Source organism: Perca fluviatilis, chromosome 23 (assembly GCF_010015445.1).
Source record: "Perca fluviatilis chromosome 23, GENO_Pfluv_1.0, whole genome shotgun sequence".
In the NCBI taxonomy this organism is placed as follows: Eukaryota; Metazoa; Chordata; class Actinopteri; order Perciformes; family Percidae; genus Perca; species Perca fluviatilis.
This window is the reverse complement of record NC_053134.1, coordinates 13,264,682-13,288,479: the sequence shown is the minus strand read 5'-3', so window position 1 is coordinate 13,288,479 and position 23,798 is coordinate 13,264,682. Positions and strand designations below refer to the sequence as shown.

The following is a 23,798-nucleotide window of genomic DNA, read 5'->3' as shown; positions in this document are numbered from 1 at the left end:
CTCTCTCTCTCTCTCTCTCTCTCTCTCTCTCGGTGGGGTACACCAGAGGGGCAGGCAGTGTGAGATAAACTGATCATGCAGCAGTACAATATGCTAAAAGTGATTATGTGTGTGTATGTGTGTGTTTGTAAGAGATAGTGAGCAAAAGATAGAGAAGATGATGTGCAACTGCAGTCAGGAAGCAGATATTAACTCACACTAGAGTCGATGGTGAAAAGAAAGAGGAAGATATTTTCCAGTATGGAGAATCATCTGGGACAATATGCAGAGCCTGACTGTATGTGTGCATGTATTATAAAGGTTCTCTGCTTTTAAAAATCACAGAAACACTCTAAAATCAATCCCAGAGTTAAGAGAAAACTGGGAAAATACAGTTCCATCAAGATTATCGCTGTATTCAAAGCTGAATATTTGCAGACATCTTGTGTTGTTGTTGTTGTTGTTTAGTGCATTTGTTTTAAGATCAGCTTTAGGGCACTCCAGTTTTTTAGCTGTAATACAAATAATAAAGTTTATTTATATAGATCTATAGATATAGTTGTATAGGACTAGATGTTGATATTCCTCCCACATCTAGTCCTACACAGCATTCAGCAATTACCTAAACACATTTTACAATATGCTTGAAATAGAACAGAAATAAAGGACACATTACAGCAGTAAAACCAGTAAACCATAATATCAATAAAACAAGTCATATAAAATTCAAATTCTATGAATCAGGTAGGCTATTAAACTAAAAATAAAATTATTGAAAGACCATTTGATGAAATAGAGTTCCAGGTCGAGGTGCCTTCATGGTCAGTGCGAGCTGGCTCCTGTCTGGTTTATGGTCTGGCTGCACCATAGACTGTGTAAAATGACATAGAGTCAATGGGCTGCACGCAGTGGGTCGGTACTACGGGAGATATGCCCTGAAGGTGCTATTAATCAATATTAGGTGGAGAATATTATCACTTTTCCAATAAGAAGTAGTAAGGGAGTGTAATTTAAATGTGACAGTTGCATTATAGTTGCACGTCAGTCAGTAACGTTTATTTGTTGTCTCGTTTGATGGGAAATATTTAGCTAACTGTTAGCTCAGGAGGACTGGTCTATGATGGTTAGGTTGGTGCACGGACTGGAGGTGGGGTCGTGTCAGCTATCGTTATCCTCCGCCGAAAGAGGAAGAGGCCATCCGGTGGTAATTTGTTCCGTTACACGTAGTAGTAGTGTTAATATAACAGGTTTGTTTGTTGTCTCGTTTGATGTGTTTGTTGTATCACTTTTTGCTTCTGGAGCGCTAGCTAGCTGCTTCTGGTCACGGGGGCTAAGCTAGCTGCTGATGGCTAAACACCATGCTGGCTAGTTTTCTAACTTATATGTACCTAGCTAAGCATCATATAGTTACACATGTAGCATATAGCTACTGTACTCAGGAGCAATTTTGAAGTTCGTGTACTTTCATTTTTTTTTTTTTTTAATCATAGCTACTTCAGACTATTAACGTTACTTCAGTTACATTGCAGAGAAAAATATTGTAACTTCAGGTTACTCACATTATTTGACAGCTAACGTTACTGTGTTATCAAAATGTTCTTTCTAAACGCCTAACAATCTGGTAATATATAAGTATTATATATAAATCTGTACTGTATACATTATTATAGATTAAACGAACCAATGGTATATACAAGAATTGAAATCAGCTCTGCAAGTTACAAAATTAAAATACTGCACATAAATGCATCAGTAACAACAACAATGTATATACAATAATACAACACTGACAGTAGTCATTCTGCTTCATAAAAGGCCTTTTTCACGGAACTTCGACATGCATAGTACAACAAGCACAGGTGTAAATAATTAAATTAATGATCCTATTGTGATGGCTCATGTCACATTTTCATGGCATCATTAACGTTATTAGCAACACCTGTGCTTCTACTTTAATCTGCACCTCTGTTCGTATTAAAGTGATGTACATTTTGCTGATAAGTCTCTATAGTTTTATGTTTTAGTTTTTGTTTGGATGCAGAACTGTTACTTGTAATAGTTCTTTTTTTTAGTACTGCTACTTTTACTTATGAATATTTCCCCACCGCACATTGAACAAGTATGTTTCTGACTAAAATCACACTTCAGACACATCAGACTTTAGTACTTCTGGGATGATATGTCTCAGTATGGCACCTTCATGAGACTGTAAACACACAGCATGTGAAGTTAGATGCTTCTGGGATGTATGAGCGTGTGATATAGTTACAACTCAGGATCTGATGTAATGTGTGCCCTCAGGCCTGTGAGTTTATATGTAGAAACATCTCTGAAGTGAGAGGAATGGGATTTCAGTGGATATTATACCCTGTAATCATACCAGCATAAAGGGTAATTCTCTCCGCCTCTTCTCTCTAATCTCTGCATCTCTTTTTCCTCTTTCTCTGTTGTGACAGCACAGGTTGGATTAACTTTACGGTGTAAGGTTTAAAGTTTTGCATTCCTGTTCTCCCACAAGTAGCTTTGCATTTACAGGATTTGTGAATTTGACATTTGGAAATACATTTGGTCAAATGTAACTAAAAACAGCATATTGATAATTTGCTCAAAGCATTGATGTTAATACTGTACACGTAGTACTGTTACAGCAAAGATTAAGGTTTTATTACTGTATGCAACCAACTTGTGACTATATATTGTATTAAAATGAACAAAACAAGTGATTCTTTCCTCAAACACTTGTTTTTAAAGCAAAGGTGTCACTAAGAAACTTTTGAATGTTGACATGGTTTGATAGCATCAGTAGCTGGGACTCTTCGTTTCAGAAATATAGGCTACTGTAGTTACCATAAAGCAATGCAATTCTTCTCCATTGTCAGGAACATTTAAAATGTGTTTGTTAATAATAATTGTTGACACAAAAGTAACACAAATGTGTGTTGTCTTAAACCTGGAAAGGGTACATGGTTTCACAGAGTGTGTAATCTACTCCATGGTGAGAGCATTTGTGAAATCCTTGTTCAGATGTCAGCGGGAAGGAGGGGCTGAGAGGATATTGTAACTGTCTTTCATCTGGCTAAGCATACAGTATGGATGATCCGCTCTCTCTTACTTTTACTCACTTAGTCTTATTCCTACAATTTGCCTGGGTGACACAACTATGTAATCTCACTGAGATTATTGTAATTCTGTCTTTCATTTGTCTCTGACATTCTTCTTTTATTTTATTACACTACGTACAATTGTAGTCTGCAGTCTTGTAATTCTATTCTCAGACTTGATTTTATTTTATTTTCTGCTTTTTATCCACTGAGTGAATGTATGACTATGGGACCCCTGTCATTATACCATACTACTCTTTACTAATTTTGCAAATTAATTGAGATTGCTAAATTTTTGACTGCATGCAGATGTTGGCCTTGGTTTATGAAACAAAGCATTTTTTTGGTTCTAAACATTGCAAAGTTGTACAACATTTAAAATGCTTTCCTACACGTTAAGATTTGGACAAGGAATTTGTAAAATATCCTGAACATCTGCCTCTATACTAAAGAAGAAGAGTGTGAGTGGTACAACAAGATTTTATTTAAAGCTGTCATTTAAAAGTAATGATAAAGAGTTGTGAAATAAAATGATCATTATGTAATGTTAGCAGAGAAAATTATCATTACACCAGCCCGTAGTTGCTGATGAGTGGTGTTGAGTGTGTGTTGACACAAAGTGAATGGACTGCATAACCTACACAATATGCTGAGGAACTAAACAGCACACAGTTAGCTCTGTTGTACTTGCTTGACAGATGGGAGTATATTAGTCATCGTCTATTCTACAGGGAGAGACAGTGTCTGGAAAAAAAAAACGGGCTCACTAGCTTATCTATCAAAAATTCAAACACCTTGAAGCTTCCAAACTAAACTTCCAAACTGTAGAAAATTGAAACACTGTATCAACCTCAAGGAACCATGTGCAATGTCTTAAATCAAGTGAATCAAGAGCTTACTGACAGTTAACTTGTGTTGTTTGCTAACTTTCTTTCTCCTCTCTTCTTTTTTCTTCCTACTTCTCTCCACTCCAGGCTCCGACTACTCTCCTCCTCCCCCCCTTCCTCCCCCCGTCCTGAGCAACGAGCACAGTGGAAGTGGTAGCCATGGTGACCACGGTGGAGGAGGGGGCGGGGTCAACCACGGGTTAGGGGTGGTGGGCCTGGCCCCGGAGCACATCGCCACACCGGGGGCAGCCCTGAGCTGGCAGGCGGCCATCGACGCTGCGCGGCAGGCGAAGATGATGGGCAATGCCGCATCGGGCGGAGGGGCGGGGCTTGGGTCGGGAGTGGGCGGGCCCATCTCCACGGCCAGCTCCACGCAAAGGAAGAGACAACACTATAGCTCTAAGCCCAAGAAACAGACAACGACGACAGCCACAAGGCCGCCTCGGGCCCTACTCTGTCTCACACTCAAGAACCCCATCCGCAGGGCCTGCATCAGCATCGTGGAGTGGAAGTATCCTTTAACTATAAGTGGAGATTTATACTTTTTGTGATATGGAATAATATGCAGCATGTTTCACTTTCAAGCAGGTGTCATGTTTTTAAAGGTGGACACCTGACATTCTCAATTAATTCACTTTTGTTGGATACCCTGAAGCAAGGAACCCTGTCCTGAATCTATCTTCTTAAGCTCCTAGGTCTAAATTACATGTTTTGATTTAGGTTGCCTTCATTCAGAACTTACAAGATGGGGACATTCAAATCTGGCAGATGTGGAACAACGTCCCTTGATGCAACTGAGAATGAACAGTCAATCAACAAGCAATAACGTAGAAAATGCAAAAAGTTTGGTGCAGGTGCTATCTCAAATGGAGTAAATACAGGAATAATTCATCAGAGGTGAGATAATTGTTAAAATCCTTAATGTTGCAATGTTAAAGTAACGTTAAAAGCATTTACTGTACCGTACAAATCTGATCTGATGATCTATTCAAACTACATGGTTTGTTTTTAATATGAAGGCCAATTACAGCTTTGGCATTTTTTTTATTCACAGAGTGCAGAACAATATTTTTGCTCCTAAAAAACGATTGTGACTAGCCAAAAGAGAAGAAGAACAAACCCAGAGAAATACACATATTTCCATGCAAAACTCACATAAATACCGTAATTTACTGTGCTGTAATATGATGTGCAACCACATTGTATTACCACATTGCATCCCATGTGGAATGGATGGATGGATGGATTTATGGATACATGCTAGATGGATAGTAGGTAGACACAAATCATGGCAATGAGGAAAAGAGGGCATATGAGAGGAAGGACATAAACATGTTAAGAATGCATCACCATTCCTCTTTAGTTTAATGTCCCTCTTCCTTCTCTTCTATCCCTTCTTTCTCTTTCCTTCTTAGTCAATCTCTTCTTTCCTGTCTCCCTCAGTGTGATCCTCTGCTCTCCACTCGTCTTTATCCTTTCTCCCCTTCCTCTGTCTGTGCTTCTCTCTCTTTCTGCTCTCCCTCTTTCATCTCACATTCTTTTCTCACAGGAGGATAAAACCAATTGTGTCATTTTCATCCCTCCTTCACACCTCTCCCAACATATGTTTTTCCCCAAGCTCTTCCTAACTGCATTCATCCTCTCTCCCCCAGGTTCACCGATGCCTCTATTCCTCATTTACTTTGCCATTTATTACCCGTCTTTCCCTCCCTCTGTCCATCCAAATCCCTTTATTCCCACTGTTCCTCCACCCGTCCTTACTTTCTACCCTTCCTTTTTTCTTCTTTTTTATTTAAGCTGCTGAACATAATGACTTGGTTTCCCTTAGGGTGAGATGGAGTGAGAAAGGGAAAGAGGCAGAAATGGTCACTGTCACAGTCAAAGTGATCTATAATAGGAGAGGGTCCACATGAGCATCAACTCAGCAAGAGCAAAGTCACACATCGTCCTGAGAGGGAGAGAAGAAGAGGAAGCGGAGGGGCTGGGGGGATGAGAAGGGCAGGGACGTGGGCAGGACATGGATGTCGACAGGAGAGATGATGGATCGGATTAGCTGAGGAGGGAGGGAGGGATCGAGGGGACAATGGGAAAGGTAAACAAGAAAAATGACAGAGCAGGGGGAGGGCAAATACAGTAATGAGTGAGAGGAGAGCGGATGGGGGGATAATGAGGGAGGAAAAGAGAAGTGGAAGGCAGAGCGAATTGTTGAGGAAAGAGTAGATGAGTAGAAGCAGTACTGTATGTGAGTTTGTGTGTTTAAAGAGGGTTGCATAAGGAAATGATCACATTAGAATAAATTAGAGTTGATAACATTGTAATAATAATAATAATAATAATAATGTATACTTTATTAATCCCACAAGGGGAAATTGTAGGCTGTAACGAGGTACTATAATGTACTATATGGTCAATTTGTTCATTTGTCATAATCGTACATCACACACAAAATATGTTTTAATCAAAACATTTTAAGCAAAACACAACCTCTAATTTGGCTTTTCAGGAATTAAATTTAGTTTTTTTAAACTTTAAACAAGATAGATTGAAAGGATTTTTCTTTTGGATTTCCACTCTTCGTTCCTGCTGCTAAAATATTCTCACAGCAGTAGTATTTAAAACAAAATAATCCAGTAATAAATGATGGCATAATTCTTGGTGACGTGTATATTTATCAAATAACCACAAAATAACTGTTTGGTTTTATTTGGTCCTGTGTATGTTTTGATGGTTCTTCTCAGTTTATTGTGAAAAGCCAGTCTCTTGAGTCCACCATGCTATGCATTATATCATGCATATCACTCAATCAGAAGATGTTCTTAAAAACAACTCAAAATGTCCCATGGGAACAGCCCTGCCCGTTAAAGTGTGTGTGTAATCTCCCTCTGTGTGGTAAAGCGATAGATGCAGGCAAATGATCCTTCTGACCACCTTGTTGTATTTATAGTAATTATTAAAAGGCATAATGTCAATGGTAGACCTTAAACTACTCCGTCCAGCTGTGCTTATGTTGTTAAAAAAAGAAAATTAATGGGAGAAAGCATGCATAAACCCTCAGGGTCACTGGAACTATCTCACCCAATGACTGATGAGCGTTCAGATCATTACCCACAATTCCCAGCATCATTCATTTAAACAGCTCTGAAAGAGAGAAAGATGAGAGTGATGGAGAGAAAAAGGTGAGGGAATGAGATGAGTAAAGGAAAGACAAGGGACATTAAGAGGTCTTTTTGGGGAGAGACCAGAAAAAGGAAGAAGTGAACAGCATGGATTTTGAGCCACAAAAAATAAACATGGAAGGAGCAGAACGGTATGAAAATTGCAGTAAATATTGTCCTTCACTAGTTTCAAAAATCCCTATCACACTGTCAGTCTTTCTGCCTGCTTCTCTATCTAACCGTTCTACTTTGGGATGTCCTTCATAACTGCAGTGTGGGCCTGTTTAAACGCAGAATGCTTTTGAACAGTAGTCTGTGGGTGACTGTGCTCTGTACTGTATATATTGGTCCCGTGTATGTGTGTACTTTTGCGTTCATGTGTCACTGTTATTCATTAGGTTTTGTGAGTGTATGTGTGTGTGTGTCCTGTATTCTGTATTCTGTGACTACCTCTGCCTCTAGAGATAGCCGATCCGAAATCTTCCTCTCTTCCTCCTCTGTTACCATGACAACAGCTACTGCTCTCAACAGGTCGATTGGGGCCTGTCTGAGCTCACACATGCACATGCAACCAAACACACACTTAGATTACAGAACACACACATAAACACTCTTGAAGAACACACGCACATACTTGCACACAGATGATAAATGGCCAAAACACACAGACACAGCACTCTCACATGCTGGGTAATTATAGCATTTAAGCATTACCTGCACACTGCAAAAAAAAGGTAAGCGAAAAAAAAAAAAAAAAAAAAAAATTTTAAAAAAAACACACACACACACACACACACACACACACACACACACACACACACACACACACACACACACACACACACACACACACACACACACACACATACACTCTCTTTCCTAGCTAACAGACTATATATTGCATCAGGTCACATGAGGGGTTACGCTATTTGTATGCATTTTTAACTCAATCAGGAAAACTGATAAATATTCTCAGCATAACACAGAAGAGTGTTAAGCTTGCTCTTCCAGATAATATCAGTATGTCGGGTTGGATGCAGTTCCAGTGTGACAATTTGTCGTTAGCATACAGTTAGCTGATCAAAATGCTGAATATATATGTTACATTCCAAAATGCCCCAGACAGTAGCACCGTGGCAAATACTACATCATGTCAGCTATGAAACCTGCTGAGCTAACTGGATGCTGATGTAAATTTTATTTTTTATTTATTGCCGTTTTTTCTAGAGCTGTCAGAGTCAATCCCCCCAATTATCCTTGGGCAGAATTCTGACCACCAATATTAATATGCTGTTAGAGATGGATATTTGCTATTGTCATGCCGATTAATGGACATTATTAATAGACTTGGTACTTGTTGTGATGCTTTACTCAGACCCAAAAGCACAGCAGACAGTAGATTTATTATAATGTTGATTGAAGCAGACCTCAAGGGTTTTTAAAATTATGGGTCAGAAACCCAGAATGAGTCACAGGCCTGTTATTCTGTGCGTCCCTGCATGTGAGTGATTAACTTTGATGCATTTTGGTCCCAGGCTGAATGATCTTGTGGCCAGTGATGTTCAAGGGTCAATCCTTAATCCAAACATAAACTAAGTATTAGTTCCACCATAAAAAAGATTTAAGATTTGTGCTTTCTCCCTCTCGCCATTTCTGTCTGCAGGGCTATTTCTAAAACGGTAGTTAAAGCTCTAGAAAAGATGGCAGGTCTGTTTCTAGAGGGGCCACACACAGCAAGATTGGTAGTGTGATTATATGAAGTACAAAATTGTTAAAGTTGTGAAGTTTACTTCTTATTTAAACTAAAAATGTGTAACTAATTTGTCAAGACAATTCCATCTGTCATCTGCAGTCAAACCTATTATAAACTGTATTGGGTAATTTCAAAATATTATTGGGCACCAGTAAAAAACTAAAAGTGCACTAACAAGTTGTAGATGTAGTTTTAGCTAACGACAACACTTTGTCGTGTTGAGATTGTAAGGTGGTATATTCACTCAACTTTAGAAACTCAAGTGTTCAAGGCCTTGTGGTGGAGTAGGAATTTGAAAACAAAAAAATTCAGTTTCTATCTATTTCTCAATGTAATGATGATGAACAGCTGAAGTTGGAACTTACCAACATGACTAGAAGGTCGACATGTTGGTGTCTTTTAGCTGCCATAATTCCAAGTAGGTAACCAGGATCAAAGTGATTAAAGTTACAGCAACAAATGTAAATTCGTATTTGGAAAATGGAATTACTTTTTGCATTTTTCCCTTTTTCTTCTAATTTGGTCACTTTCTCAAGTACTGCTGCTAACTCCCTTGTTTGGTCATGGCAAAACGTAGACTCTAAGCAGCAACTAGGATCCCTTGGCTTGTCACCTGTGAAAACTGTCACTTGTGTTGGATAAAAAGTCCTGCAAAGTCAGATTCAGTGATGCAAAAGCTTGAATTCATGGTGTGATGTATTGAATGTGAATGTCAGCTAAAAGTGTACATTAGTTTGAACCTCTGACAGCGCAACTCATCAGTACATTGCTGTTTACGTTATACTACACAATCTGGAGTCTAGACTAATTTGACATGCAGCCAAGAGGGAAGGAAGAAAGGAAGGAATAGAAGAAGAGAGCAGAGGAAGAGCAAAAGGAGGTTGGAGGGAGGTACAGAAGTGGCAGTTAGTAATTGTGTTGATGAAAACCAGACCTCCTTTATCTCTCCTTCACATTCTCTCCCTCCCTCTCTCACTCTCCTTCCACTCTCCATTCTCTCACTTTGTATCTCTCCCTCTCTCTCTGAGGCCAAAAATAATGAGGTCACTCCCCTCTCAAGGACCGTTCCATATAAAAAACCCTCTGTGTCTCTCCTCTCTCTCATTCCATTTCGCTCTCACTCTTTCTCTGTCCACATCCCGTCTTCCACGCGACAGGCCTGCTCCTCGACACACCCATATTTGGACATGCACTGTCTCTCTGCCCCCCCTTTGCACACACAAAGATGTTCCTAAGTGACCCAACATGTCTTATTGTTAACGCAAAGGCAAACTCAACAGCTTTGATCTCTCTCATTGTGTACACTGCCTGTGCACTCTGCTGTGTGTGTGTGTATATATATATACCTCTGCTTATGTAAGGATAAATTAGCTTGTTTAAAAATACCATTTTGTTAAAATAACACGCTTGATATGAAGACCTTTTCTATTCAGCAAGGTCAGATGTCAGAGTCTGTATTTTTTTGTACTGTGTACTAGAGGTTTTCATAGATCATTAAAAACCTACCTGAACCTGACATATATAGATTTATATTTTTTGAAAAGGAACCCAATCCAAAAGGGACCTGAGGACAGGCAGACCTGGTCCGAAATAGGCCAGAGGGTAATTAGACTCGATTCAAAACAATACCAAAATGGTTTGCCCGGAGAGACCCAAACAGAATGAATACTAATTAACAAACAGCCATGGTCTAAAAGAGTAGCAGTTCACAAACTCGCCTCAAAAAAAGCAATGATGGATTATGTAGTACCACATGATCATAATACATATTGTTATGACCCAAGATCAGTGGCATTAGAATTAGACACAATTAGACTGGATATTATTTTGACCCGTCCTCAATCGACTGTTAGTTAAGACTAACCAAGTAGATGATCTCTACTGTGTAAATGTCTCTATACTTGTGTTTTGTGTACTCTGTATATTCCTTAACCCTCCTCTCAGACCGTTTGAGATCATCATCCTGATGACCATTTTCGCCAACTGTGTGGCCTTAGCCGTCTACATCCCCTTCCCTGAGGATGACTCAAACGCCACCAACTCCAACCTGGTGAGTTAAATTAGCGCACTTTTTACTCCACTAGTTGCAGGTTTAAGTAACCGCTTGGCTCATTGGCTATTTTTTTCCAATCCTGGAAGACTGGATTTCGTGTTTTTTGTTCTTGTGGTCTGACAACTGTGTTTCCCATGTGAATGTATTATCTTGACCCACATTTTATGGGGTGTGTGGTTGGTTTATGAAACATTTCATCAGAAGGGTTTTCTGTTAATTAACATTACAGAGCAGCATGCAATTTGCACATATCCAGCTGATTCCATTGTGTGTGTGATTTGCTGCCATGTATATAAGAAGCAGGAGAAGGGGTGCTGTATTACACTGTGACTGGTTCATGAAGGTGAAAGACAAGAAGTGTGGAGGGAAAAGAGTGAAAGACAATGGAGGGAATAATGACGGGAGCAGGAGGGAACAAGAAGTGGGGAGTAAAAAAAGATTATCCCTTTTTTTGAATAATACCTTCTTTGAGCATCATTTGTCCTATCATTGAGTGTTTGGATACATCAGAGCTGTTGATTATGATGTTCCACTTTGAAGCCTGAAGAAAATGGAGGGTTTCAGTTATTTTGACCTAGGGCTCTTCAGTTATATGAAATAAAGCCATGTGAGTTGATTTCAATCAAAGGCAATGCATAAATGTTTTGTGGGCAACAGAACATTTTTGGAAGGAGAAAATAGTTGTTTTGATTGAGGAATGATTCTGTGGTTGCCAAATTGTCATCTTGTGTAATGTAGCCTACTAAACCTAGTAAAATTTGATATTTGTCAAAGTAAAGCAAAAATATCTTACAAAACAAAGACATCTGTTGCCTTGAAACTCTGATTTTCTGACTGCTTCTTGCCAAACCTCTTATCTAATTACCTCAACCTGGCCACCACCAGGGTGTGTACGTGTGTGTGCATGTGTGTGTAAAGCAGTGTGTTGCTTTGTGGTTATATAAATCAATATCTATCAATCCATCCATCCATCCATTAGCTATGCCCGCTTATTCTTGAGGATATGCCAATCCCAGCTGACATTGGGCAAGAGGCGGGGTTCACCATGGGCAGATCACCAGTCAATCACAGGGCTACAAATTAATATGATTACATATATCTGTACAATGCATGTGTTTTTGTTTGTGTGTATGTGTGTGTGTGTGTCAGCTTGTAGATGTATGCCAGTGTATTAGTGTGAGGACACTAATCCCTCTGAGGCCATGTAACATCTGTCACTCTGTCTTTCGTTGTTTCTTTCTTTCCTTCTTTCTAAGAATGATTTTGCCACATTTACTTATTTTGAGGGCTCATGCTGTACTATGGTTTTCAGATTGCCTGTAGTGTGTTTGTATATGGACTTTGCAATGTGCCCGTTTACATGCCAACATGTCCATGGATGCGCTAATTGCTGATTTAGAGAATCTCATTAGTATTAGGGAGAGTTTTACTGTGATTTGTTCTGAAGAAAACAGCCAGAGGATCCAGCCACCTTGTCTATTCATGAAGTCACTTTGGGCTTATATTAGAAATATATATTTTTTTTATTTGTTTATCTACCGCCTGATTTCTCCTTTAATGATACAGTGTCAGAGCAGGTATATGAGTCAGTAGAATAGTAAATAGGATTGAATCAAGTCAAACATCTTGAAACTACAGGTAGAGAGCTAACGAATGAACCAGGAAAGAGTAAATTCTATACAACTCAGACGATCACAACCTAAAATTCACCTTCAGATGCATCTCGAAAGCCTTGACTTCCAGGATAAGAAATAAAGCAGATAGCACATCCATTTAAAGTCGTACCAGAAACCGTGAATATTCTGTGTAAATACTGACTTTTCGCAAGAACTATAAGTATGGTAAAACATTGCATTGACGAAAAGTAATGCTTAGTGTGTAATTTATTTATGTTTTCACTGGAAAGTCTAGACTGGATAACAGTCTCTGTCTCTCCATGTCTGTCAACACCATGCGGAGAATTTTAATGCCACAGTTTTTGCGGTTTTGAAACCTTATACAGCATGAAGCGTTGCCATGCAGACACGCACACACGTGCGCTCGCACACACACACACACACACACACACACACACACACACACACACACACACACACACACACACACACACACACACACACACACACTCAACCTACTCACACCACCACAGCTGTGGTCAATTAGTTTTATAACCTTCTGACAGACAGGAAGCAGTATGCAGATGGACTAGAGGCTTAAATAACGTTTGAACCATATATCTGTGTGTATGTTTGTTTGTGTGTGTTTTTTTGTTATTTTTGTGTGTATGTGTGTGGAATTATCAAGTATACAAGTTACGAACAAATATTCTTTTGTGGGGAAGGAAGGGGAAAGTAGGAGAACTACATTATGTCTACATGCCGTTTCAACTACTTTTGCAGCCTCATAATGGGTCTCTCATTGTAATTATTTTAAAGCTCTAGATTTATATACACATATGTGTAAAACTAAACTGTCTCATTATGTACCAATCATGAGTCAGAATGAAAACATAACTTTTAAAAAAAAGCCTTCCTCTGGCTTTGCCAGAAGTATCTTAATTTTTTTTACTTTGTCTGTGCAGTGATTAAACCCCAAACCTTCAGAATCCATCTTATTGGTTTATTTGCCAGTGTCTATTGTGATTCTCATTATATTATATTTAAATCATTTTGAATGATGGGTTTATCCAGAGCTGCCTACAGTGACTACACGCTAACAGACCACCTGACTCCTGTGACGTTATTGTCTTACCAGTAGGAAACCTGACACTTTTTTGAACATTGTCTTTACACTATTAAGTTATATCTTACAGTGTTACCTTTGCATTCAACTGCTACAAACTGTGAGGTCACCCTCTCATTAAATATAATTTGAGTTTGAGCCGCAGAAGGTTTTAATTGTTCCCTGCATCAAAACTCTTGTAACTGTTCTATTTTACATTTTTGTGTCATCCTCCCCCCTTGTTAACTATTGTTGTCATTCTTTTTGTAATTTGAGGTGACACATTGTGCCTAGCCCCTGGTGGTTTTGTTTGCTCACCCGCACAAGTTTTTTTATTTCTTGCCATTTTTGCCAGTTTTTTATATTTGCAAAAAAACTACAGGCTTATACAAAGTTTGATCTTTCAGTGAGGTATAAGCTCAAAACAGCTGCATCATGACTGGTTCAGTATCGTGATGATGCTCTTTATATTTTTCCCCGACCCTAAGGTGATTGAGCCTGAGTTTTAGAATCAATATGGCGCCCCCTCGCTAGATTTGCACAAGTCTTTCTTATGTAATACCAGAGATCTGTTGTATTGCTTCTAGTACATGATTTCTATTTCTGTCTGCATCCCATAATGTGCTGCTCTGTCTCCTTGACGACATGCCCAATAATAGCAGCGGGAGAGGTTGTCATGGATATGGTAACCGTAGTGATGCTCCTCATCTGTCCTTGGTTACAGAGGAAAGAAGGGTAGAAACAAAAGTGAGAAAAATCTCTCAGGGAGGAAAATACGCTGCACTTAGGCTAGTTCAGTTCAGGAAACATCTTTTTCTTTTTTCTTTTTTTAATGGTAAAAGTAGATGAATTTTCTCTAACTAGAATGTGATGCTTAAGAACTTCCCTCCCTGTGGCTGTTCTATTTCTCTTCTTCTCTGTATCTGTATCTCTCCCCCCCTTTTCCCTTCTTAATCACTTTCTCCCTCTTGCTCTCCCTTTCTCCCATTCCTCCATCTAATCAGATCATTATGGATACTTTTGGATTGACAGAATAATGTTGTCATAACCAAGCAATTCACTGGTCAATACACCTGATTAGACATTGATTGATGGAGAGACAAGAACGCATGCACACACATACGCGCGCGCAAACACACGCACACACACACACACACACACACACACACACACACACACACACACACACACACACACACACACACACACACACACACACACACACACACACACTTTTGACACTAAATCCCATAAGCAATAATGAGGCTTTATAGGAGTCACAGTGATTGAGGTTTGAGATTACCTTGGTGTGATACTGTGTGTGTGCGTATGCAGGTTTAGATGGTTTATTTGACTTCTATATTGTTTGCATTCATTTGTATGGTAGCCGTGTCAGTCACGGATGGTGTTTACCTGAGTTCATGGTTGTGTGTGTGTGTGTGTGTGTGTGTGGTTGTGTGTGTGTGTGTGTGTGTGTGTCAGCAGTAGGTGATCAGGTGTTAAGTGTTAGATGAATTAGCTGCTGGCTCTTCAGTAGGAAACAAGCACCTTTAAGTCAATGAATCACCTTTTAGAGGATAATGGACCCTATCACAACACACACAGATACCTTCTCTTTGCTTTGTGTCGTCTCTATATGTTTTTCTCTTTTTATATGAACATATAATCAATAGAATTGGCAAATTTGTTCAAATGCGTAAACTATGCAGGCAATGTTTTCCTATCCTTAACCAAGTAGTTTTAGTTGCCGAAGTTTAACCAGGCAGATTTACAGCTGATGCAAGATGATGATCAAAGTAATACCGATACCATGGCTTCCAAACTAGTTCCTGAACGCTACTTTTAAGGGCACTGTGTTTTGTAGCTAATTTAGGCGGATTAAGATTCACAATTTTGGATTAAGAGATTAAGATTAAGAGACAAACTTGTTTGTTTACCTATATTTCTAGTGTTCTTTTGTTTGCTCATATTTTACATCCGAACTGGCCTCGGTTTTTGCCTTTGGATCCAATATGTTGAGTTTTATTAAATTTACAAAATAACCTGCCTTAAAAAGATTCTATTACCCAAATAGTACTCCAAATATCATCTAGTGTTTGTTCTTGAGTCTCCACATGTCCTCTTGCCTCTCCCGTCCTCTCCCTATCATTTCTGCTGTAGAGGAACAAGTTAACATGCTGTTCCTTTGGGTGCTACTTTGCTGGTTGCTAGGAGTGTCTATTTATAGATGGAGAGGAACGATCAGCATTTATCTGTACGTTCACTTATCTAAACAATGTTGGTCTGTGTTTTCTTTTGTTGATGGTGGTGTCTGTGTGTGTGTGTGTGTGTGTGTGTGTGTGTGTGTGTGTGTGTGTGTGTACCTCTGAATAGTCACAGTGGAATGCAGCCACTCACGGTGCATCCAGATAAGGATGTAGATGTGTAGCTATATTTGTGTGTCTGGTGGTGTATTTTGGCGTGTGACTAGCTACGGTGGAATTTTTTGAACATTTATTAGTGCATTTAACAATAGGATATGTCAGTGTCTGTGTGTGTGTGTGTGTGTGTGTCTGTGTGTGTGTGTGTGTGTGTGTGTGTTGTATATATTAACAGGTTAATATGATTCACTACTGTATCTTATCAGGTCTTATACACATATGGCCTATCAACACAGATGGGAAACTTAAAATCCCTTGCGATTTTTCTTCAGTACAACAAGTTCCAACCAACCTGGAGCCTGGGGAGTCATTATTTGGAGATTATAAATGTTCCCCTTTTCAGCTCCCAGAAGAAACAAGGAATACCCCAGTTACCATTTCTGTTAGAGACATGGGTGCATTCCAACTCCAAAGCTACTACTTCAGAGTGCTGTTTGGTTTCTGCTCTATTGGTTCCATATTTTGGAGCCATTTTGTACTAATTCCTCATTGCTGCAGGGCTCCAGGATGACTACATTGAAAGTTATCTTTTTATCTGAGCAGTTTCTCTGCTTTACCAGAATATCTTTCTTTTTTCTCTCTCTTTTAATTCTCTTATTTTTACGCAGTTTGTAGTTTGAAATGATATAAATGTAAAATGGGAATCAGGAATCCCTCCATCAGCAGGGTTTAATTGAATAGATATGCTTTGAATTGATTAATATTTGGCAGTTATTGTTCTTTATTATATGGCTTGGTTGAATTCTAAGGCATTCTGCGGTCTGTTATTTCTTGTTATACCATGGTCTGGGTGAATACTTGATTCTGATTAACAATAGGATTATGTAGGGCATTAACCCTTACATAACTGACCGTTGCTAAGTATAACACACCGTTGCCATGGACGCAGTTCTGTTCACTCTGGAGGACAGCTATCAATCCGCTGAAAGAAGTCCGGATAATTTATCAGCTGTGGCAAAAAGTGGGGAAACGTGGATCAACTTCTGTCCTCCAATTCAAGCAATGACAGCAGGTCTGGTGTAGCCTGACTCCGCCAGATGGATTGCTTCGTATTTACTTGGCATATCCATCTGGGAACTTTCCGTTGGAGAACTTTTGGGAAGGGGCGAAAATACTGGTTAGCTGATTGGATAAACCCTCTGTCTATCACCACCTATGTTGGTGATAGACAGTCCAAATCAACCAATCAGATCAAACTCTTGCCGAAACCAGTCGGGAGAAGAGCAAAAACATCTTTTCCTCCGAGAAACCTCCAGTGGCATTTTTTGCTCTTTTTTCAATGAAGGAATACTTTCTAATTCGGAAAAAACTTGCTCGATAGCTACGCTCATCTCATCCGTGGAAGCTGCCATGTTGTTTAGACTGAACAGTCGCTTCTCGTTGCGTCACACCTAAACCCGCCTCAAAACCAACGCTGATTGGTCGGTCGTTTGGCGAACGACTCCAAATTTGCTCTATCTCAAGATGCCAGACTGATCTGCGAGTGGAAAACTGGAGCTCGCGAGATCAGGATGGTCTCAAGAGGCTAGATCTGGTAGCTAGATAGACTACAGACTCTGTACTACATTTAACTCACCACCCGGAAACCGGACTTCAGACAACAAGTTCACAGTATACCGAGCCTGTCCCTACTGCCTCCACCTTCAAGTTGTCAACTGTGTGGTTTGGAATCAAAGGGAGAAAACAGGACGCCGAGCGGATATCGCTCAAATACATTTTTTTTTTGACGACGTAGTTAAGGCGGCTGGTGCGTCTTGCTAAGGCGGGCGCCTTAACTGCAAAGTGCCGCGGTAACCCTGAAGTCCCATTCACCTTGTCTTACTTCACCGTCAACGGAAATGTTCAGGTTAATGTGAATTAGAGCAGCCGATAGCCCGCTAGCTCACTACAACGCTTCAGCTAATGTTGTGTCAATTCCTGCTCTGCAGTGATTAAAACCGCAGCTGGGTAATTTGTCCACCTATAGCTAGCAATAGCACGGCAGCACCCCATAACAGCCCAACTCATAAAATATGCAAGCTACTACCACAGCCCGTAAAGGGAATAAAATGCGTGCCCGGGCCGGTGGCTTTTGCCAGAAATGTATTCGCTGCAGGAGGAGGAGATACTGTGGTGTTGAGTGACAGATGGAGGGTTGCATTAAATAGCTACAGAGTTTACGTTGCTATGGACGCAGGATTCCAACAGTAGAGAAAGAACGGACTATTTTCTTTAGCGGAAGCAATAGAATTGTATTTAAATCAATAAACTCCTTTTTAATTCAATATTGTCAAATGATTGATTTATTTGGTAAGTAGCCATGTAATAATAATAATGTAGAGCGAGGCGGTTGTTATAGCGAATACAACCCCGACAGGGTGATTAGGACCACGACGCGAAGCAGACTTTGTGTTCGCCATACTTATGTTCTTATCTACTGGTCAAAAGTGGTTGGCAATATTCTAATGTATGAGCTAATGGCTATAAAACCACATGGAAGAGATAATTGATTGTGGTTAGTATGTAACAAAGCCACTATTACATCACTTTACCACACAGCAGAGCTATACTTTTTATTGAGATGATCATGTTAGCTTGTATTGGTACTTATTTTTACTTTTGCAGTTTTTATTTGCTTCTTTAAACTTTACAGTATAATATATTATAATAAACTTTAAAAAACTTGAAAACTGATTTTTTTTTTGTCTCCCTCTTTGGAAGAACTTCATTGACATGGCTGTAAACAAAAACAATATGGCTAAAGCTTAACATTATCTAACTGTTATTCCTTGTTGTCTCAGTCAGTCCTTCCCTTCCTCTTTCTCTGAGCCTTTCTCTTCTCTTCCTCATGCTTCTCCTCCACTTCTAATAAAAGTGAAAGATAAAAACTCTAAATAATGGCAGCTGTGGCACCACATTCATTACAATACCATTTCCTCTTCCCTCTCTCCTCCTGCCTTACTTTTTAATAGTCCCATTTTGGTGATAAAGATAGGGAGATTTCCACACAAACCTCACAACCTCGTAATCTTTCTTCTCTTATTCTTACTCTTTCTTTACATACATCGCTCTCTCTCTCTCTCTCTCTCTCTTTAAAGAGAAGAAAAATAAATATTATTTTTTTGTGTCTGCCTTTGCATGTATGTGTGTCTGCCAGTCCAAACATGAATCCCACGATTCTTTAGCACATCTTTAGAAAATTGTCCCATCATACGCTCCCTGTTCACTCCAAACCTGCATACCAGACCCCTGGGATTCTGGGACTATGTCTGTCTATATTTGTGTGTATTTGTGTTTGAGAGGACACATACAGCATCTGTGATGCATGTGGATTTGTGTGATGCCGCATTGGTAATCGGTAGCTAGAGTAATTTGGCAAACAAGTCATGTTTAATCAGGTCAAATGCGCCTTATGAAACAAAAATAAAGTTCGAAAAAAATAAGACGCAGAGGAAAGAATTATTGCCATTACATAACTGTCTGAAAGATGCTAGTAAGGCTGAGGTGAATTTTTTATTATTTGTATGAATCTCCAGATGTGCCAGTGGTAAGGTGCGTGAGACAGAGGCAGTTAGGGGGAGAGAAAGAAGAGAAGAGAATGAGATAGAGCAGGATATTTTTACTGAGCTAAAAGTGTCCTCTGCCTTACATCGACCCACATTACAGCTCCCACAGAGCACACGGAGAGAAAAAGAGAGTAATGTCTCTGTCTATCACTGAAACTCAAAGTTGTCAGTGCAACCTTACCAGAGGGAGCGATGTCAGTCTTAATGTCCCATTTCAGTTCTAAACATTTTCGTTATAGTACACTATTCTGGCTAATACAATTGACTTAAGCTTAGTAGTTGTGTTCAAGGCAGGTTTTCTGCCCAAACAGATATAATTTATTAAAAGAATAATTTTATACTGGGCAGGGCAAAAAACTTCAGGAGGGATTACAGTGGACAACACATGTTTTGGTATTTACTGTGCATATGGCAACATACAGACATTCTAGAAATAGTAATGTGATGTGTGGAGTGTTTTCAGATTGCTGTGCAGAAGTTGGAGAAATTTGCGTTGGCCCATCTCAACTATTTAGGGGCAGTGGACAGCCACAGCGCTCCCCTTGATCAAGGACAATGGCAAGAGTACCATCACTGAAAAGACTGGCAGCCTCTGCATGAATTTGCTCTTTATTTTACATTAAAGTTGAGATCTGTTGGATTGCTGTATGGACAAAGTGGTAGCTGTATTTCAGCACAAATACTGCCGCTTCCAAAGCTTTGAAACATTTTGAGCATCAAAGACTTCATTTCCTGCATTCTGATACATTTTTAGGCACACATTTACAGTGAAAATGTCTTTATTTACGTCAAGGAAAACACAAAATTTAGGAGCCAGGTGGGAATTAAAAATTAAAAATATAATGGAATATAATGCAGTAAGGGGGCTTTCGCATCCGACTACACTTAACCACAAAGTTCAGTTCATTTTCATCTCTTACTTTACGAAAATAGTTCACAGAAACATGTTTCTGAAAACATTTTAAGCGAGAAATAGGCCATGCATTTGCTGATTCTTCATTTCAGATCGACAAAGGTCAGTTTAAAAGATTTTCGTCAGCTTTTGAGAGGCAGCGAGCCGAGCCAGCCACTCCTCATTTGCATAAAGCAAGGCAAGCAAGAGCAGACGACTCAACGCCCCGCTTCTCCACAGTCCCTGCGACGCTACCAGAATGCTCCCATAGAAATGAAAGGGAAGGGGGGAAATGAAGCTGACAATGGACACACACCTTGAGAGCTCCATGTCCGCCAGCAGCGGCTTCTCACTTCTCACTGTGCCGCCGGTCCCCAAGGCAGCATGGTCACGGGAGAGTCCGGTGTAAACTGATATCCCATTAGCGCTAGTTTCAAAGCGGAGCGTTCAGATCTAGTCAAATCAGTGCCAGCCACGTGTAAAATATAGCCGCTGTGGATGAGAGAGAGGCTGGCTGCTGAAAATCAGACATTTTGGTGCTTGTGATTTTCTTTTGGTGCTGGTTAAAAACGTCTTTGGGGGGTGCCAAAACTTGCTCTATGCAGGACAAACCCTGACGTCATTGTGCTGATACTAAAAGGCTTTTCTCTTCCCTTTCCTTTTCTCCTCTTGGTCGCAACATGTTTAGCCTGGTAACATTTAAACTGGGGAATTTTGAACTTAATTTGTAGCATCATCCTTTCACTGGCCTAATCCCAGTATTAGGCACACAAACAACAAATTGCTTATACAGCAAACATTAGAGCCATGGCAACAAAGGTAATGGAAGTGCACAGTAGATCTCTGGGCAAATTAGGGTGGTAAACAGTTGTAATGTATTTTTTGCGTGTTCATGTGCGTGTATGTGTCTTCATCATCCCAGACTAATATTTGAACAGCCATAAAAGCCCAGAGGAGTAACCAGAGGAGTAAAGCAAACTGCACACCAGCTACTTTCAGCTAAAAGGCCCTCCATCAATCTCTCCTGAGCTTAATGCAAAACCTGTCAGTTGATTTCTGTAGCACTACAAAATAGAGTTGCACGATATTGACAAACTGTGATATTGCGATATCGATTAATTTCGATATTTTTAAACATGTAAAATTACAAAAGTTACGGGAAAACGTATCAAAATAGATTCATAACAAATTAAACAAGTTTTCTTACAGTTTTCTTCTTAGTTCAACTGACTGTCATATTGGACTGGTACAACATGAATAAATAAATAAGGACCATGTCTACAGAACAGGACATGTTTTACTGGTTGTACGGTATAAAATAAATAAATAAAGAGAACAGGACACAACATTTCTTTCGCTTCTTGTTCCGTTTTGTTGTCTCTATCAATTTCTTCACTTACACTGTCACTCTGTTGAAATATGCACACACGTGGTACGCTACATAGGGTTTGTCACGTAGTGGACCCGTGCACTGACGTGTACTAACATGTGCAAATGGCACGGTAACTGGCCAATGATACAGGATCATTATAGCGTTTCAAGCGGGCTCTAAATCAGACACAACTAAGCCACACAGCCAACGGACGGGACGCAGCGCTCCACAAAATAAACCAAATATTGCATACTTATTGCGACACTTTCGATATAACATTGCGCAACGTGATATTGCGATAACGATATTGAGTCGATGTATCTTGCACCCCTACTACAAACTAAAAAGTACTCGGGTGCAAAAATGTATATTTAGAAGCAAAATGAAGAAGCAGACTTGTCAATAATACACCTAGAGACTTTATTTTCAATTCCAGTGATGTACAGTATTAACTTGTTGTCACTGAGACATGAGCCTTCTGGATGCCCTGAGATCAAAAACAGATAACAAAATATCTGAAATCCAGTGCAGAAGCCTAAGCTCACTTGCTCACTGAATTAATAGGTGTTACAGTGTGTACTGGTTCTGTTAGAGAGAACTAGCTGTCATGTTGGTGTGGTATTCACTGACATTTAGCCATCTGGCCTGGGATCTGGCAGCCACACACTCTTTCTCTCTCTCTATCCCTCTCTGTGTCCCTCTTACACACACACACACACACACACACACACACACACACACACACACACACACACACACACACACACACACACACACACACACACACACACACACACACACACACAGTGTTGGTTCAGATTGACATACACATCTTCTGTTGAAACTCTGGCTGGCGGTAAGGCGTGTCACTATGATGCATGTGTGAGTGTGTATGTATCTGTGTACCTGCAAGCTTGCTAGTGTGGTTTGCGTGTTTTGCCTGCATCATCAAAAGGCAAGGTTCCCATAGAAACAGATGTTTCTGTTTTTTTCCTTGGTGGCATAATATGACAGACTGTTTGTGTGTGTGCATGTGTGTGTGAGATATACCCTGAAAGTAGGAGTAATTTTGCTTTTTTTATAGAAAGAAAACCCATTTAGTTCATTTTTGCATATTAGCGCCCATGTGAAAGTGTCTGCTCTGCTCTGTACAGCAGCAGCAACAGCAGCGGCAGAGTAGCAGGAGTCAGATTTCACTCATCACCTGACGAGACCGACAGGACGATGGTGGAGGCTTTGGTTTCAAAGTCAAAAGCAAAAGTGCATATAACATACATAATACATTTATATTGTTTGGAATAGATTATCACTGTTTTTTTTGCTGTGTGCTAACCAGTCGTGGAGCTGTCTGAACAGCCCAGTTGGTTAACATCATATTGCTAAATATGCCAAAATGAGCCGCACAGCTCCACCAGAGAGCCGGAGAGGCCAGACATAGCCGTGGTGCGTTTACGGTGTAATCGGTAACACTGGTGTGTCACTTTAACCTGTGGGGAAATTTCCTCACCTTGGCATCCCTAATACCAACCACAAAGGAGATGCTTGATGAAGAGATGCACATAAAGGATTTTTAACATTCAGATAATTAAGATGTTGATTGTGCAAAAAGGGCTGGGAAAGAAATCATATTTTGTACATTCATCATTTAGGCCCACCTGACATGCAGTCAGCAGCGGCAGCAGTGTTTGTTTTATTCTTGCGATGAGTCATCTGCAGTGCAATAGTGAATTCACATCAAAAGATGAATATCTGTTAGTGTTTGCTTCTGGGTCTTTATCGTTCATTGTTGAGAGGCTGGTGGGAGGCAGATTGGTCATGATCAATAGAGTGGCTTGCTCATACTGTAAAGTGCTGTTTCCACTCATATCTATTCACTGAAATATGTTTATCATGGAATCAATAGACATGAAAATGAACGTG

The 23,798-nt window shown here is 39.8% G+C and overlaps 1 protein-coding gene across 12 annotated transcripts in view; it reads left to right on the top strand.

Annotated features, from left to right (window-relative positions):
* cacna1c (calcium channel, voltage-dependent, L type, alpha 1C subunit) overlaps nt 1-23,798 on the top strand; it is a 218,210-nt gene that overhangs the window by 55,982 nt on the left and 138,430 nt on the right. For all 12 annotated transcript variants that reach the window (XM_039791500.1, XM_039791494.1, XM_039791502.1 and 9 more), the window contains exons 2-3: nt 4,055-4,478; nt 10,820-10,925. In XM_039791500.1, coding sequence (XP_039647434.1) covers nt 4,055-4,478; nt 10,820-10,925 — 530 coding nt within the window. The remainder of the gene's footprint in view (nt 1-4,054; nt 4,479-10,819; nt 10,926-23,798) is intronic.